Source organism: Saimiri boliviensis, chromosome 9 (assembly GCF_048565385.1).
Source record: "Saimiri boliviensis isolate mSaiBol1 chromosome 9, mSaiBol1.pri, whole genome shotgun sequence".
Classification (NCBI taxonomy): Eukaryota; Metazoa; Chordata; class Mammalia; order Primates; family Cebidae; genus Saimiri; species Saimiri boliviensis.
Window position 1 is genome coordinate 62,171,377 of NC_133457.1, and position 18,978 is coordinate 62,190,354.

Here is an 18,978-nt window from a genome sequence, read left to right on the forward strand (position 1 = left end):
GCACCTGAGTCTCAGTGTTGGCTACCTGCGACAGGAAGGCCAGCAGCAGGTGATGGGCAAGGGAAACCGTGTCAGGAAGGTCCCATAAAAGGCAGTATGAATGTACAGGCTTAAGTCCCATTAGGGGTCACAAAGTAAGTGGTAGAGCTGAGCTCTGAACACACACAGTGTAGGGTCAAACTACAACCAGAACCACTACCCAATACTACCTCTAAGAAAGCCGAATGTTTCCCCTGATCGAGGATCTCTAGGCCTGGCTCTGACAAGATTCTGACATGTACCAGGACAAAGCAGAACTGCAGAAATTACAGGCACAAGCCTCTTATACTCTACTCAAACTCAACTAGAGTGTAGACTTCAAGGAGATGGGAGTGGGAGGTGGGAGCCGTGATTCAGTCATTTAATTTGGTGCCAGTTCCTAGCACGAGCTTAGGTTGTGTGCACCCCACAGAGGCCAACCTCTGCTTGCTCTACTGCAGCTGTTCCAAAAGATGATCTGGGAACTTCTGAGGACCCTCAGGACCACTGCAGATGACTCACAAGGTGTACTTTCACAATTGTAGTAAGCTGAATAATGGCCCCCAAACACTGTTCTATTTACAGAAAAACTAACTTCTGTGATTAACAAAAGATGTAGTAGGTGTGATCAATTTAAGGCTTTTAGGAATAGGAGATCATCCTGAATTATGAAAAAAAAATTACAAGGGTCACTATAAGACAGAGACAGAGAGAGACAGAGGGAGACGGGAGCACAGCTGAGAAGAAGGCGAAGTGATAACAGAAGAGAGATTGGAATGATAAGCTTTGAAGATAAAGGAAGGGCCCACAAGCCAAAGAATATAGGCTGCCACTCAAAGCTGAGAAAGGCAAGGAAGTGGAATCTCGCCTCAGAGTCTCCACGAAGAACCAGCCCTGCTAATACCTTGATTTTAGCCCCATTAGACTCGTTTAGAACTTCTGACCTTCAGAACTGCAAGACAGTGAATTTGTATTGCTTTAAGCCCTAAATTGGTGGTAATTTGTTAGAGCAGCAACAGGAAGCTAATATAATAAGTAAGACATCAATGTGCCTTTTTCAAACTCACTCTCTCACACTCACACAGGGAGTTTTCCAGAAGCTATATGAAACGTGATATTGCAGCAGACTGAATGCAGATGTAAGAAGCCAGCTGTCTTCTACAGAGACAACGCATTAAGGAGATTTGCAAAAATGTGCAAGTTTCTCTTTTGGAAAATATAGTTTAAAAATATACCACGTAGGTCAGGCGTGGTGGCTCTCACCTGTAATCCCATCACATTGGGAGGCCAAGGTGGGCAGATCATGAGGTCGAGAGATCAAGACCATCCTGGCCAACAAGGTGAAACTCTGTCTCTACTAAAAATACAAAAATTAGCTGAGCGTGGTGGTGCATGCCTGTAGTCCCAGCTACTCGGGAGGCTGAGGCAGGAGAATCACTTGAACCCTGGAGGCAGAGGTTGCAGTAGGCCAAGATCGTACCACTGCACTCCAGCCTGGAGACAGTGAGAGACTGCGTCTCAAAAAAAAAAAAAAAAAAATACATGTAATAAATTTATGGATGTATTTATTTATTTATTTTTGAGACAGTGTTTCACTCTTGTCGCCTGGGCTGAACTGCAATGACACGATCTCAGCTCACTGTAATTGGTTCAAGTGATTCTCTGCCTCAGCCTCCCAAGTAGCTTGGATTACAAGGGTGTGCCACTACACCCAGCTAATTTTGTATTTTTAGTAGAGACGGAGGTTTTACCATGTTGGCCAGGCTGGTCTTACACTCCTGAAGTCAGGTGATCTGTCTGCCTCAGCCTCCCAAACTGCTGGGATTACAGTTGTGAGCCACTGTGCCCGGCAAATTTATTGATATTTTTAAATAAATGCGTATTTTAATTTTTTTCTGTTTTAAGTTCTAGTATACTGTATTGACAGCTACAGCCTACATAAACAAAAGAAGCTCTTTGGGGGGTCCTCAGAAATGTTTAAACATGTTGTAATACTATCATGTTTGGTTGAGAACGGGTCTACAAGAAGCTGAAGGGGCAGGGAAAGAGAAGGTGAACCTTAGTGCGGGGCTGGGGGCAGGTGGGGGGGGGGGCAGGGTGCACTATGGCCAGCGGGTAGATGGCATGGATAGGCAAGAAGATGAAATGAATGACAACCAGGAGGTTCGTTCAGGGACTTCAACCATCCCAAGAAATCTAACCCCAGCCAGCCAGAAGGGGAAGTTTTGTTTCCTTTAACAACAGTCCTCTGTTTCACTTTCTATTTCCCTTCTTAAACAAACAATCTCCCTACAGTTTCTGACAATGCAGAGAAGATAAATAGGAAGTGAGGGAGAAAGAAAACAGAAACTACGAGGAATGATAAGAAATGAAAAGAAAACATAAGGAACGGTGTCCCCATGTACTGAAAAAGAAAAAGTGGGGTGAAATGGGAAAACTTACCCCCACTGGTATAACTGCAGGAGAATCTGGATGGCTTCGTCGTACTTTCGGATGGCCAAAGAGAAGTTTCCATTCTTAAGAACCTGGTTACCAGATTCTTTCAACAGCTCAGCATACACTGTCGGGTCCATCCTGCTGGGAGACAGGGTAGAGGCTTACTGCCAGGCCCGTGCAGGGCTGTTTACCTTCCCAGCTGCACTGCTGAAATCTGGAGTTTTGTTCACTCTGGCCCCACCCACCTTCAAAGTGCACAGCTTGGCAACACCTCCCACCACCAGGAAACCAGGCAGTGTGTCTGACAAGACCATATCGTTCTCAGTTATTTTCTGTCCTCAAGGGTGGCCAGACCAATTCCACGTATTCAGCATTAACAATCTGCAGGAGGCTGCTTCCATGCATGAGACAACACAAACCTGGTAGGTAGTGAGCGCTATCCCTATAACTAGCATTATTATTAATCGCATTTACCCATCACCACAGCCCACAGGAAGGCATTGTCCCCACTGTTCAGCTAAGAAAACTGAGTCTCAGAGGTTCAAGTCACTTGCCTAAAAATCTGCTAATGCCATTTCGCATTTCTGACCCCAGAATTAATAAATTCCTAGTTTCTGCTCTTGACCACTGTACCACATTACCTGTTGGTAAAAACAAAACTGAGTTGATAATCCTTCCACTCTCTTAAAAGATAAGACAGGGAGGGAAGGTGAAGGCCTCAATATGCAAGTGGTTAGGACAGAGAGCCACAACCACTGTCTCTCCTGCCCCTTCCTTTCTTAAAACACTATAAAATAGGCTGGGCATGGTGGCTCACATCTGTAATCCCAGCACTTTGGGAAGCCAAGGTGGGCAGATTACAAGGTCAGGAGTTACAGACCAGCCTGAGCAACATGGGGAAATCCCGTCTCTATTAAAAATACAAAAATTCGCCGGGCACGGGGGTGGGCACCTGTAATCCCAGCTACTCTGGAGGCTGAGGCAGAAGAATTGCTTGAACCCAGGAGGCGGAGGCTGCAATGAGGTGAGGTGCCACTGCACTCTAGCCTGGGCAACAGAGTGATACTCTATCTCAAAAAAAAAAAAAGGAAAAAAAAAACTATAAAATAAGCCTTGAAATATTTGTCCCTGAGACAGCCATTGCCTGCCTGCTTATCTGTGTACCCCAGGGGTATTTGGCCTCTTTCAGGTCATACCCTTATTTTGTTCATTTTTGCAGCCCCATGGCCTCGAACATAAGGGGTATTTAAATATCTGTGGTATAACAATTTGAATGCCAGACCCAGAGAAGGCACACATCACTTTTTCCCCGTGAGGCCTGGGTGGTTGGAGAAAACTGCCTGGGGGGCCTTAGTAAGTGTGCTGAACAAAGACAGGAGAGGAGAGCACTCAGGAAGCCCTGAAGAAGAGCTGCCAAGGAGACAGGGAAAAGGTAGGGGTCAGATGACAGGTCCTTTAGGATTGCTTCCTCTCAGGATGGCGGATGGAAAGGCAAATTGGTAGGGTAGGGTAGGGCAGGGCAGGCCTTAAATATGTGGACAGTTTCAGGTGTTCACAGATGACATGGACCTATGGGTTCATAAAATGTATTAGGTGTCTTGATGACCAACACAATTCTTGGATAGATAGTAATTATTAATTTTATCATTTCAAAACCTGGCTGGAGCAAGAAACAGACTCAAGCATACGTAAGTGGTGATTTATTCTAAACACATTTGACTTCTTAGGAATGAGGTTTTTGGACTGTACTGCCTTTCTTAGGCAGAGCTTTAACAGAATGAGACACGTGACTCTTAAGTCAGAATACAAAACTCTACCTATGCTTTTCATTTAGTAATCTCTAAATTACATGACTACTATTTACACAGGGATGACTAAGAACATGAAAAAAAATTAAAGAATTGATGTACTAGGGAATAAATATATGCTTTTCCCTTTCACATATTGTTGGCCATTTGTCCAATAAATATTGTTTAAGCTGGCCATGATCAGACAACTAAAACAAGATAATTATTGTAATAACTGACAAACAGTTCATATCCCTCCTTTATAAATAGCTTTCCACTGCAAGAAAAGACTAACATTCTGATCAAAATGCATAAGGGTCCTAAAGAAACAATTCACAAACACACATCAAGTAATTGCTACTAAATATATGACAAGTAGGTAAACAGGATCACCCTTAGTAGTGCCTAAGTAAGTCAAAAATTAAACAACAAAATATCATTGGAAAATAAAATAATGACACTAAATGTTGGGGATACTGCTCACAGGGGAAATAGAATTTGTCATGAATGGGTTTAGCTTCATGAATGTTCACCAAAGTGAAAAACTGGAAATAACTCTAAATGTTCCATAATATATAATGGGTTTAAATTAGTAATAGAAGATTCATATGGTGGAACAGCACACAGCTATTTTTAAAATCACGTTGTGTCTGAGCATGGTGGCTCACACCCGTAATCCCAGCACTCTGGGAGGCCGAGGCAGGCAGATCACCTGAGGGTCAGGAGTTCGAGTCCAGCCTGGCCAACATGGTGAAACCCCATCTACTAAAAATACAAAAATCATCCAGGCATGGTGGTGCATGCCTATAATCCCAGCTACTCCAGAGCCTAAGGCAGGAGAATCACTTGAATCCATGAGGCAGAGGCTGTAGTGAGCCAAGATCATCTCACTACTCTACATCCCAGGTGACAGAGTGAGACTCTGTCTCCAAAAAATAAAATCATGTTGTAAAAGGCGGGTTGTGGTGGCTCACACCTGTAATCCCAGCACTTTGGGAGGCCAGTCAACTGAGGCAGGAGGATGACCTGAGGTCAGGAATTCAAGACCAGCCTGGCCAACATGGTGAAACCTCGTCTTTACTAAAAATGCAAAAATTAGCTGGGCATGGTGACGAGCACCTGTAATCTCAGCATCTCAGGAGACTGAGGCAGGAGAATCACTTGAACCCAGGAGGCAGAGGTTGCCATGAGACAAGATTACACCACTGCACTCCAGCCTAGGTGACAAGAGCAAAACTTTGTCTGACAAAAAAAAAAAAAAATCATTTTGTAAAAGAACATTTAATGGGCCGGGCACGGTGGCTCACACCTATAATCCCAACACTTTGGGAGGCCAAGGCGGGTGGATCACGAGGTCAAGAGATCGAGACCATCCTGTTCAAGATGGTGAAACCCTGTCTCTACTAAAAATACAAAAAATTAGCTGGGCAGGGTGGTGCATGCCTGAAATCCCAGCTACTCAGGAGGCTGAGGCAGGAGAATTGCCTGAACCCAAGAGGCGGAGGTTGCGGTAAGCGGAGATCACGCCATTGCACTCCAGCCTGGGTAACAAGAGTGAAACTCCATCTCAAAAAAAAAGAACATTTAATGATAGAACAAGTTAGTAAGTGAAAAATACAAGCCTATAGAGTCGAAAAGGCATATAATCCCAAATTATTTTAAATACATAAAAGGTATTGAAAATATGCCAAAATGTTAAAAGCCATACCATTGGTATTTTAGCAGGATTTTAATTGTCCTCCTTGTTTTTCTGAATTTCCGGTTACTCTACAATGTTCCCCCTTACTAATCAGACCACAAATGTTATCAAAGAGAGTCTTTAAGGGTTTAACTGAAGAATTCGAACACAAAACGTTTCCATAGTATTTACAAATACAAAAAAACTCTTCATTTCAAGATTATTTTTCATACTCCTTTAGAAACCAACAGTCAGCTGTTAATGTTATGTGGGCAAACAACAAGTGTATTCACCCACCTATGTTTCTGCTTTTTCTTGGTACAATCACATCAAAGGTGAAAGGAAGAATGCCAACCATACAGAAAGCCTTTTTCTTCCTAATAGGATTCATTGAGAGTTACATTCTCATTACACAGAAGAATGTTTTACATCTCCACCACAGAATACAGATGGCTCAGTTGTTGGGTCTTTAGAAACAAACAAAAAAACTGGCCAACTGGTGGTCTGTTTATAAGATGAAATTATTAAATACAAGTGGTGATAATTTACCATAATGACAATACTCTTCATAGCTAGTATCTACTAAGTACCTACTATGTGCTTTACATCAGTATGTCTTTTCATTCTTCTAAGAAGGCCCAGCCACATGCAATGGCTCACATCTGTAATCCCAACACTTTGGGAGGCCAAGGAGACGCATCACCTGAGGTCAGGAGTTTAAGACCAACCTGGCCAACATGATGAAACCCCCATCTCTACTAAAAATACAAAAATTAGCCAGGCATGGTAGTGTATGCCTATGGTTCCAGCTACTCAGGTTGTGGTATGAGAATCGCTTAAGCCCAGGAGATGGAGGTTGTAGTGAGCTGAGATTGCAACACTGCATTCCAGCTTAGGCAACAGAGTGAGACTCTGTCTCAAAAAAAAAAAAAAAAAAAAAAAAAAAAGGAAGAAGAAGCAGCAGCCACCCCATGAGGTCAGCATGACTGTGTCTCTATTTTGCACATAGGTTAAGTGAAGCAAAGAGAGGTTAAGCTACTTGCCACAGTCACAAAGAAATTGGTGATGCAAGAATTCCAACCTAGGTGACCTCACCTTAAGAGCTAAACTACACTCTCAAGAGCCAAGACAGAGGCTAAAGGATCAGCACCCAGTAAAATCACTAGAGCGTGTGCTATTTTGGCTGGCACTGAGCACTTTGCCCTGCACTTTCAGTTTTGTTAATGGTGCAACAGCTGTAAGATACATAAAGACAGTTGCACAGCTGCCTGGCTGGCTTTCAAACTTTCACTGTGTCGCTGTAAGAATTCAAACTCCAGTTGTTGGAAGGTGTCAGAGGCTGCTAAGCTACACATGAGGAAGAAGATGCAAAAAAAAAAAAAAAAAAAAAAAATGCAAATGCACTGAGAAGATTTTGAAACAAGCAATCTGAAACAGAGCAGATCCAGGTGGCTGTGGTTTTTATGACTCGCTATGTATATGTATACATATGAAATTCTGTAACTGACTTACAGTTTTATAGCAAAGCGCAGAGATTGGCAACAGGGATGGCCTATGGGGGAGCTGCTACTGAAATGGACAGAGAGGAAGGCTTTCCCTTCATACGTAATCGGGATACTACTAGAATTCTTGAAAACAAATTTGTTCACTTTTTTATTTTTTAGGGGTTTCTTTGTTTGCTTGCTTGCTTGCTCGCTTGCTTTTTTTGTTTAGGGTTGCCAAAAGAGCCCAAAAGCAGTCAATGATCCAAGATAAACTCTGGAATCCTGGCAATAGCGATAGATCAAAGTTGAGGCTGGAAAAAATAACTCTTTTTTTTTTTTTTTTTTTTTTGTGAGATGAAGTCAGGTTGGAGTGCAGTGATGCAATCTCGGCTTACTGCAACCTCTGCCTCCTGGGTTCAAGCCATTCTCCTGCCTCAGCTTCCTGAGTAGCTGGGATTACAGGCATGCACCACCATGCCCAGCTAACTGTGTATTTTTAGTAAAGACAGGGTTTCCCCATGTTGGACAGGCTGGTCTCCAACTCCTAACCTCAAGTCATCCACCTGTCTCGGTTTCCCAAAGTGCTGGGATTATAGGTGTGAGCCACCATGCCCATCCCTTTCCTCCCTCCCTTTCTTCCTTCCCTCTTTCCTCCTTCCTTCCTTTCTTCTTTCCTTCCTTCCTCTTCCCTCCCTCCCCTTTCTTCCTGCCTTCCCTCCCTCCTTCCTTTCTCTCTCTCTCTTTCTTTCTTTCTTCATTCTTTCTCTCTTAAAAGTGACTCTTTCCTCTTCCCCACAGGACAGGTGCCACAGTCAGGGATTAAAAATCCAAAGTCGGAATACATCCTAGGGACTCCGTTGTGTTTTGTTTTTTCTTTTTTTTCTTGGGGAAACTGGTACAAATGTGGGAAGAGAAGAACAGGATTTTCTTCAGAAACTCATTTAAAATCTATCCGATGTCCCCTAGGAAAGTATAAGGTGCTGCACCCAAGTCTTTCCCACCCAGTGCATTTAAATAAAAAAGACCTGATCACTTTGCCATCAGCCGGCTCAGCTGTCTCACCATCCTGCCCGAACTGACCAAAGCCCAGTAAAGCGGCCTGCACTAAACCTGGGGCATTATCACTGCAACTGATCCCCTTTGCCCATCAACTTTAATGTATTCCTCCTTTATTTACTGCCTCAATTACACCCAACTTAGATGAACATCAAAGATGTTTCTACAACCAGTTTGACCAGTCCAGCTCCGAACTGTTTTTGTAAAATTTATGTTCTGAAAGTCATTCTCACAGCAGAAAGTAAACACCATAAATAATTAGCTCCCTCCCTAATATGTGGGTATGTGGGGTCTCTTGACTGCATTTGGGTGGGGTTCTTTTTTTTTTGAAATGAAGTCTCGCTCTGTCACCCAGGCTGGAGTGCAGTGGCATGATCTCGGCTCACTGCAAACTACCTCTTCCCAGGTTTAAGTGATTCTCTTGCCTCAGCCTCCCAACTAACTGGGATTACAGGCATGCACCACCATACCAGGCTAATTTTTGTATTTTTTAGCAGAGATGGGGTTTCACTATGTTGGCCAGGCTGGTCTCGAACTCCTGAGTTCAGGTGATCACTCAGGTGATCCTTCTCAGGTCTCCCAAAGTGCTGGGATTACAGGCGTAAGCACTGCACCCAGCCGGTTTCTTTTTCTTTTTTCTTTTTTTTTTTTTTTTTGTTAAGATAAATTTTATTGAGGTACAATTTATAAATGATGAAATTCACCCATATTCAGTGTTCGATGCATTTAACAAATTTACAGGCCGGGCGCGGTGGCTCAAGCCTGTAATCCCAGCACTTTGGGAGGCCGAGGCGGGTGGATCACGAGGTCGAGAGATCGAGACCATCCTGGTCAACATGGTGAAACCCCGTCTCTACTAAAAATACTAAAAATTAGCTGGGCATGGTGGCATGTGCCTGTAATCCCAGCTACTCAGGAGGCTGAGGCAGGAGAATTGCCTGAACCCAGGAGGCGGAGGTTGCGGTGAGCCGAGATCGCGCCATTGCACTCTAGCCTGGGTAACAAGAGCGAAACTCCATCTCGAAAACAAAAAAAAAAACAAAAACAAATTTACAGTCATGTAACCACAACCACGGTCATGATATAGAACACCCCCACTCACTCACCCGCAGCTCCTGGCAACTTTTTTCTAGAATTTTTTTTTAAATTGACATATTAATGATGTGCATATTAACAGTGATGCTTCAATACCTATAATATATAGTGTGATCAGATGAGGGTGCGTAGCATATCCACCATCTCCAACATTTATTATTTCTTTGTGTTGGGAATGTTCAATATCCTCCTTCTAGCTATTTGAACTATATGCTATTGTTAACTATAGTCATCCTACAGTGATAAAGAACTGCTTTTAATTTTCACACATCCAACACACAGGTGCCTTCCCACTGGATCTGGACTTTCAGCATACCTCAGTCCTATTGTTCATATAGCATCTACCCTACTCTGGGCCTCAGGAGTCTGATGGTGAAAGGGTGGCCATTATCCTCACCTTCCAGAAGTTCACTGTCTGTTAGGGAGATGAATATTAAGTAAATCAATAATCACACAAACATTACATTAAAGTTAAAAGATTTTTCTTCTTACAAAGAAAAAGTAGAGGGTATAAGAAAGCATGTAACAGAAGAACACTGCTTGGATTATAGAGGTCAAGGCAAGTCTTTGTTGGAATTGACATTTAGGACAAGATCTAAATAATGAGCAGTTAGCCCAGTGAAGAGGAGGGTAGGTGTCCAGACCATGAAACAGCATGTGCAAAAGCTCTGAGCCATAGGCCGGGCGCAGTGGCTCATGCCTGTAATCTCGGCACTTTGGGAGGCCGAGGCGGGTGGATCACGAGGTCAAGAGATCGAGACCATCCTGGTCAACAGGGTGAAACCCCCGTCTCTACTAAAAATACAAAAATTAGCTGGGCATGGTGGCGAGTGCCTGTAATCCCAGCTACTCGGGAGGCTGAGGCAAGAGAACTGCCTGAACCCAGGAGGTGGAGGTTGTGGTGAGCCAAGATCGCGCCATTGCACTCCAGCCTGGGTAACAAGAGCAAAACTCCGTCTCAAAAAAAAAAAAAAAAAAACAAATGTACTTCTTTCTTTCTTTTTGTATGTTTATTTCTTTGTTTAAGGGAGGGCAGGAGATGTTGGGAGTTTGGTGGGAGCAGAGAAGGGAGAGGTGAGTTTAAGATTTTCTCCAATTTTCTACCACTTCTTCCATTACCGTGTATTTAGTAAACTTGGGGCTACCCCTATATGTATTAATCTGGAATTGGTTTTCTCTATAGCATACATTCTCAGTGGGGCAATATTGCCCCCAAAGGAAAGAAAATGGTTTTGAGGGGAGTAAAAATGTTTATTATTTTCATATACAAAGCACAGATATACATACAATACAAAAAAGGATATACAGTATTATCTGTGGTATTTAAATTTCATGGGTAGTGGGGAAGCTAGATTAGCTACAAGTCTGAAAACATTGGAAAGAGCTATAATGAAAAAATACTTGAATAACACTGCCCTAGAGGAAATTGAGGGATGGAGGAAAAGGTGTTAAAAGTAAACAAAAGATCTACTGATGAACATATAAACAAAATGTGACATATGCATACAGGAATACTATTATATCTTAGAAAGGAAGGAAATCTTGACACATGCTGCAACTTGGATGAACATTGAGGGCATTATGCTAAGTGAAATAAGCCAGCCACAAAAAAAAAAAAAAAAAAAAACCCACAAGTATTTTATGATTCTACTTATATGAGGTACTTAAAATAGTCAATTTCATAGAAACAGAAAGTAGAACTATGGTTACCAGGGACTGGAAGGAAGGAGAAACGGGAAGTTGTTGTTGTCTAATGAATATGGAGTTTCAGTTTTGCAAATGAAAAAGTTCCAGAAATTGTTTACAACATATTAATGTGCTTAACACTATGAACCGTACACTTAAAAAGTGTTAAGATGGCAAATTATGTTTTGTGTTTTTTATCACAGTTAAATTTGTTTTTAAATAAAAAGAAAACAAAACAAAAACCCAGAAAGGAAAGGAAAGGGCAAGGAGAGGAGAAAGAAAGAACAATGTAAATGAGTATGTTCTGAACTTGTATTTCTACTCCAAGTTGGACAGAAACATTACTGATTTTCCTTACGCACACTATGCTACACCACAATACCCAAAAGACGGCAGGATATCAGAGTCTCCCTGTTCATAGTAGGACTGATTTACATGCCCACCCAGGAAAGTAAACGCAACCAAGACACTAGTTACTTATATAGCCCCACTGACAATATGGCAGTTAAAATATCCTCCAGCAGGCATCACAGGCAGGTTCGTTTGCAGTGTTCAAAATGTAATTTCTGTGACCATAAAAAAACTGTATTATGCAGTAAGTGTATTTGGGATTGCAGTCAAATGGTCAAACAATATACAGCAACAATTACCTGCAATATTAACAAAAAGACATAGAGTAGAGGTCTGGCACATCCCATTAGCTTGATGAGCCCAATTTTTTTTTTTAACATTTTTATTGAGGCAACACATAGTATAATGTGTGTAACATGCACTACTCTTCAGTGTTGAACTCTGATTTTTATACCCATATAACTCCCACCTGGATGCATATATAAAACATTTCCAGGTCTCCAGAAGGTTCCCTCTTGTCCCTTCCTAGTCCAAACCCACCTTCACCTCTGTTCTGACCTGTAAACCATACATGAGTTTCACCTGTTCTTGAACCCCATAATAACACAGTAAGTCCCCTCTTTCCTTAAAGATTATGCATGCGAGACTCAACTATATTGTTGTATATATCAGCAACTCCTTTCTCTTACTGCTGTGTAGTGTTTGATTGCATGAATATGCCACAGTTTATTTATCCATTCTGTTGATGGGCATTTGAATTGTGTCCAGCTTGAGATAACTGTGAATAAAGTTGTTTTAAATGATCCTGTACATGTCTTTCAATGAGTATTTGTCTGCCTTTCTTCCCAGGAGTGGACCTGCTGGGTCACAGAGGAGTTGTGCTATTTACTTTTAGTAGAGACTGCCAGTTTTCCAAGTGGTTAAACCAATTTATACTCACAAAAGCAGTGTTTCCAGTATATAAACTGCCAACATTTCTGAATTCTGGGCACTATCTGTCTTTTTAATTCTAGCCACTGTGGTATCTCATTGTGGTTTTAATTAGCATTTTCATGATGACTAATAATGTTGTATGCCTTTTACTGGTCATATGAGTGTCCTCTTTTATGAAGCTCCAAACAGACCCAATCCTAAAAGAGTTGTTTGTTTTGCTTTTAATAATTAACCACTAGATGACAATATGCCAGGCCCATTTTAGCTCACGTTCTTGCAATATTGCTAATAGACAGCAGGAGAAAGAATGGACTCTGACCTGGACACTTGACAGCCATCATTCAACTATACAGTACACAAACTGTAATAAGCTCAGGAAAATAAATTATCATAAAGTGCTTTACCAATAAATAGCTAAGGAGATTTCATTATATTATAGTGACAGAATGGTGCCTGGAAATACTCTCGTAGAAAACTAAAAACAGGTTAAACTTTTATAGCATGTCCTTGAAAGTTGATCTTTAGTAACAATTAACAATATTTACAATTTAGGAAGCTCTGACACTCTACCCATTTGGCTACAACGAACCATTCTTGACACCTTTAAAGTGGCCACTCCTTCCTAACTGTTTCTGTTACCTGCCTCTTTCCTCAAGCTCCTTAGACTTCAGGGAAGCTGACCCTGCCCTTGCTTCCTAAGGGTCTGATGAGCAAACGGATCTCCCTGGCAGAAACTGGTTCAGTATTGAGTGTGGGGCAAAATTCTGGCCCCTGAAATGTAAAAAGATGTTTACTGGAGGATTCTGAGAAAGTGTTTTATCATTACTCTGGATACACTTCTAGAAGAGAATCGCTCTATGACATGGGGCACTGTCCAGTGCGGAAGTGAAGCTGTGAATCCTGACACTGAGATGTGTAAATGTGTGGTGCTACATCACAGCTGCATTCTGCTTCTGGTGTAAGGATGAACCCAACACTCGCAGAAGAGGACAGGGCCCAAAGAAATAAAGGAAAAGTGGGGGTGGGAGGAAACACCGATCTGGGAGAATCCTGAGTCCTGCCCTATCTCTGGACTTCTACTTACATGAGTGTATCAGTTAGGATGCCTTTGGCCGCAAATGAGGAGTGGGGATGTATATAATTTTCTCACATAATCAGAAGTAAGGGAGTAAGAGTACAGCTCTTCATCTCTCTATAACTCCATCTGAAGCACACTGGGCTTGTCCCCTCAAGGTCGAAGGTTGCCGTAACTCCGGGCATCACTTTAAAGACAGGACGAGACCGGGCGTGGTGGCTCAAGCCTGTAATCCCAGCACTTTGGGAGGCCGAGGCGGGTGGATCACGAGGTCAAGAGATCGAGACCATCCTGGTCAACATGGTGAAACCCCGTCTCTACTAAAAATACTAAAAATTAGCTGGGCATGGTGGCGTGTGCCTGTGATCCCAGCTACTCAGGAGGCTGAGGTAGGAGAATTGCCTGAACCCAGGAGGCGGAGGTTGCGGTGAGCCGAGATCGCGCCATTGCACTCCAGCCTGGGTAACAAGAGCGAAACTCCATCTAAAAAATAATAATAATAAATAAAAAATAAAGACAGGACGAAGGGGTCCCTGCAACCACTGGCTCCCTGGCACCACACATTTGTTTTCCAAAAGAGAAAAACTTTCCCAAAGCCCCCAAGCGGACTTCTCTGCGTCTCACTAGTCAGAAGTAGGAATCTATAAAAACAAGTATGTGGTTCTATAATGGTAGGTGGCCAGGGAAGAGGATGCTGGTAGGACCTGCTGGATTTGCCAAACAACGGTGAGCCAGTTCATATCCTTGTTGTTTAAGTCAGGCTTTCTGTTACTTATAACTAAAAGCACAGCAGGCCAGGGACTGTGGCTCATGCCTATAATCCCAAAACTTTAGAAGGCCTGGGTGGGAGGATCACTTGAGCTGAGGAGTTCCATACCAACCTAGGCAACACAGTGAGACCTCATCTCTACAAAATTAAAATTAAAAAATTAGCCAAGCATCGTGGCATGCACCTGTAGTTCCAGCTCTTTGGGAGGCTGAGGCTGAAGATCACTTGACCCTGGAGGTCAAGGCTGTGGTGACCATGACTGTGCCACTGCACTCCAGCCTGAGTGACAGAGTGAGACCCTATCTGAATAATAATAATAATAAATAAATAAAAGCACAGCAGTTTAGCTCTGTGACAGTTACTATTCTATCTGGCTACTATTACTATTCTACCTGGAACATTCTGTCCAATATGGTAACTGCCAGGTTCCTTGAACTGACTGCACCATGCACTAAGCCATGGTAATCCGTGTGACTCACACATATACCTCCAGATGGACTGTGGAGCCAGAAAGTCTGAGTCAACCTTGTGACACTGGACCCTGTGACCTGATTAACCCACCTGGCAACATTCTGCCATTGTTCCTGCCTCAACCCATCCTGCCTCAACAGATAAATCAACTGTGACACTGGACCTTGGAGTTTGTGATACCCCTCCCCCACAACACCCCCAACCCCAGCTTGCAAAAACTGCCCTGAACTGTTAACTTCTATAACTTTCCACTGCCTACCCCAAACCTATAAAACCAACTCCTATCCCACTGTCCTCCGCTGACTCTCTTTTCAGACTCGGCCCGCCCGCACCCGGCTGAATAAACAGCCATGTTACTCACACAAAGCCTGTTTTGGGGGATCTATTTAGTCAAAGCATGCTTAACATTTGGCGTCGAAACCCAGGCAGGAGTACTCCTTTGGGAGACCGACCCCCTGTCCCTGCTTTCCCTCTGTGAAAAGAACCACCTGCACCTCAGCACATCAGAGCAGCCCAGCAACCCTCTCGCCACATTCAGAGCGGGTAAACAGTCTCTCCCTCTTTCTCTCTCTTTTCCTTTTGAGAAAAGGAGACAAGTCTCTCCCTCTTTCTCTCTTTTCCTTTTGAGAAAAGGAGACAAGTCTCTCCCTCTTTCTCTCTTTTCCTTTTGAGGAAAGGAGACAAGTCTCTCCCTCTTTCTCTCTTTTCCTTTAAAGAAAAGGAGACAAGTCTCTACTTCTTTCTCTCTTTTCCTTTAAATCCTTCTTCTAGGTAGAGAAAATGAGACAAGTCTCTCCCTCTTTCTCTTTTCCTTTAGAGACAAAGGAGACACTCTTCATCCGTGTAGAGACAGAGGAGACAAGTCTCTCTCTCTTGCTCAAAAACTCCAACGTTGGTCACAGACTCGGGAAGACAGTCTTCCCTTGGTGTCTGGTAAATCACGGGGACACCTGCCTTGAATACTCACCCACCTTATAGCCCAGGATTCAGTCAGGGACACCTACTGAAAACCCCGAGAGCTGCTCACTCCTTTTCCTCGTCTCTACACGACTTCTCTCCTTAAAACTTATCTCCTTCACCAGGGGCAATATTCTGCCCTCTATTCTGTCTTCACCTCTAGCCTGCATCCTAAAAAACCTAAAGCCTCTTCAACTGTCCCCGGATCTGAAACCTAAGTGTCTCACTTTTTTCTGTAACACGGCCTGGCCTCTATACAAATTAGACAATTGTTTCAAATGGCCAGAAAACAGCACTTTCGATTTTTCTATTCCGTGAGACATAGACCATTTTTTTCAACAAATGGGCAAATGGTCTAAGGTGTCCGATGTCCAGGCATTTTTTTATACTCCAATCCCTCCCTAATCTCTACTCTCAATGCAACCTGTCCCAAATTTTCCTTCTCTCCCTTCTGTCCGCCCTTTCTGCCTCCAACAGTAACTCAGAATCCTCCTTATCCATTGACCCTTCCGACCTCTCTCCTCCCCACCTGTCCAAACCAGACCCTAATCCAGGCCCTAACCTCCCCCCCTCCCCACAAAGCCTCCCTCCTCCTCCTCTGCCCACAACCCACCTCCTTATGCCCCTCCTGCCACCCCCCACCTCGTACCCAGTCCTGCTTACAGTTTACTTCTGTGGTTACCTCCTCACCCCTGCCCAATGATTCCCCCTTGGAGAGGTGGCTGGAGCCAAAGGCAAAGTTAGGATGCACGTTCCTTTCTCTTTATCCAACCTTTCCCAAATCGGCCAACTGTTAGGCTCCTTTTCGTCAGATTTTACTAAATACATACGAGAGTTCCAACGCTTAACCCAGGCCGATAACCTCGCCTGGAGTGACTTAAATGTCATCGTTACCTCCACTATCACCCCTGAAGAGTGTATTTTATCACCCAATCAGCCCCTGACATTAAAAAGCTTCAGAAATTAGAAACTGGCCCTCAAACCCAACAGGAATTAATCAACCTCGCCTTAAGGTGTTCAATAATAGGGAAAAAGCTGCCCGTGGCAACGCATCTCAGAACTACAGATGCTGGGATCTGCTGTGAGACAAACCCCAGCCACACCCCCGGCTCACAAAGACTTCAAAGCGCCCAGACTGTGGTGTCCAGTCACCCCTCCCAGACCTGGCTTCAAGTGTCGGAAACCTGGCCACTGGGCCAAGGAACGCCTGCAGCCTGGGATTCCTCCTAAGCCCTGCCCCGTCCGTGCGGCTCCCACGGAAAGTCGGACCGTTTGACTCACGTTGCTGCTCCCAGAGCTCCTGGACCGAATCCTGCCCAGACCTCCTCGGCTCGGCGGCTGAAAACTGACGCTGCCAAAACATCTTGGAGGCCCCCTGGACCATCAGGAACACAGAGCTTTGGGCAACTCTTATGGTAGAGGGTAAGTCCACCCCCTTCTTAATCAACACGGGGGTACCCACTCCACGCTGCCTTCTTTCCAAGGACCTGTCTCCTTGGCCTCCATAACTGTTGTGGGAATTGACGGCAAGACCTCCAGGCCTCTCACAACTCCCCAAGTCTCGTGTCAATTAGGCCAGCACTCCTTTCCCCATTATTTCCTAATCATCCCCACGTCTCCAGTTCCCCTGTTAGGCCAAGATATCCTAGCAAAATCGTCTGTCTCCTTAACTATTCCTGGGCTACAGCCACACCTCACTAGCACCCTCCTCCCGGAACCTGTACGTCCCTCAATGGCTCCCCGTATGTCCCCCTACCTTAACCCTAGGGTGCGGGAACCACCTCCCCATCCCTTGCTCACTCACCCCTCATCATCCCCTTAAAACCTAACCACCCTTATCCTGCCCAGCACCAGCACCCCATCCCAGCACAAGCCCTAAAAGGCCTAAAGCCTGTTACTACTCACTTACTACAACATGGCCTTTTAGTTCCCACTAACTCTCCCTACAATACCTCCATCCTCCCCGTCCAAAAACCGGACAAGGCCTACAGGTTAGTCCAAAACCTCCGCCTTATTAATCAGATAGTGCTCCCCATCCATCCTGTGGTGCCAAACCCCTGCCCTGTCTGTGCGGGTCCCCATGGAAAGTCAGACTGTTTGACTCACGTTGCTGCTCCTAATTTCTCTAAAAGTCACCCGAATTCTTGAGAAAACGTAAATGCCCTGCTCCTGTCTATCTTTCTGCTTCACCTTCCTCCTCCATTCTGTATGCCAAGACATTTCCTGGTGCCACCCCCGGCTGCCACCCTTAACGCTCTTCTAAAATGAATAAATACCCTTCTTTTCCAAGGTACCCCACGTAACTTCTCCCCCAATAAAGTACAGCTGTTTACTTTCCTCCCCATTCTTTGTCTGCCTATTCCTCCTGCTTTCTTGGCTGCCCCACATAATTGCACCTATTATTTCCAACTACCTCAACAAAACCCTTCACTCAACCCATTCTTTGCTAAACCAGCCCAACCCAACCCTAACAAAGGGTCGCTGGGCTTCCCATCTCTCTATCAGCTACAACTTATATTGCCACTCCCATCCCTGCAAAAACTTGGGTTCTTAACTCGCCTAATTTATCACCCTCGCTAAAAATCTCCTTTCAACTCTTAAACATGCAGTCATCCATCACTAACAGGAAAAAACATACCCTAAAAGGACTCGCAGTACAGCTTCTGCGCTCCTACATTTCCAACCTCACTCCATATACAGGTAATAACAAACCCGTACACGATACTGTTTTAAGTTTTCAGGCCCCTTCTTGCTTCCAACACAATCCACCCTCCGGCCTACCTCTTGGCCACCTCCTACCCCATCAATGCAACTTTACCTTAAAACTCCATGCCCTGGCCGGGCGCAGTGGCTCAAGCCTGTAATCCCAGCACTTTGGGAGGCCGAGGCGGGTGGATCACGAGGTCGAGAGATCGAGACCATCCTGGTCAACAAGGTGAAACCCCGTCTCTACTAAAAAAAAAATACAAAAACTCCATGCCCCAACCAACTATCAAAACTTTCTAGTCAACCAAACTGCTTTATTTAGCCAACCTGTCCGCTTTACAGGATCCCCAAAAAGTCAGCACCACTTCTCCAACAAATAATCAGGGTTTTATAATGCTTTCTCATATACCTTGAAAACAAGACCTCTCCTTCCACACAATTACCCTATCAAATCCCACTACAATCTTTAACAGCCA

The 18,978-nt window shown here is 44.0% G+C and overlaps 1 protein-coding gene across 2 annotated transcripts in view; it reads right to left on the reverse strand.

Moving 5' to 3' along the window:
* Positions 1-18,978, reverse strand: part of TRANK1 (tetratricopeptide repeat and ankyrin repeat containing 1) — a 127,083-nt gene that overhangs the window by 80,316 nt on the left and 27,789 nt on the right. The window contains exon 2 of one of the 2 annotated variants that reach the window (XM_039461848.2): positions 2,461-2,595. In XM_039461848.2, the coding sequence (XP_039317782.2) occupies positions 2,461-2,595 (135 nt within the window). The remainder of the gene's footprint in view (positions 1-2,460; positions 2,596-18,978) is intronic. The other variant, XM_039461849.2, reaches the window with a different exon arrangement.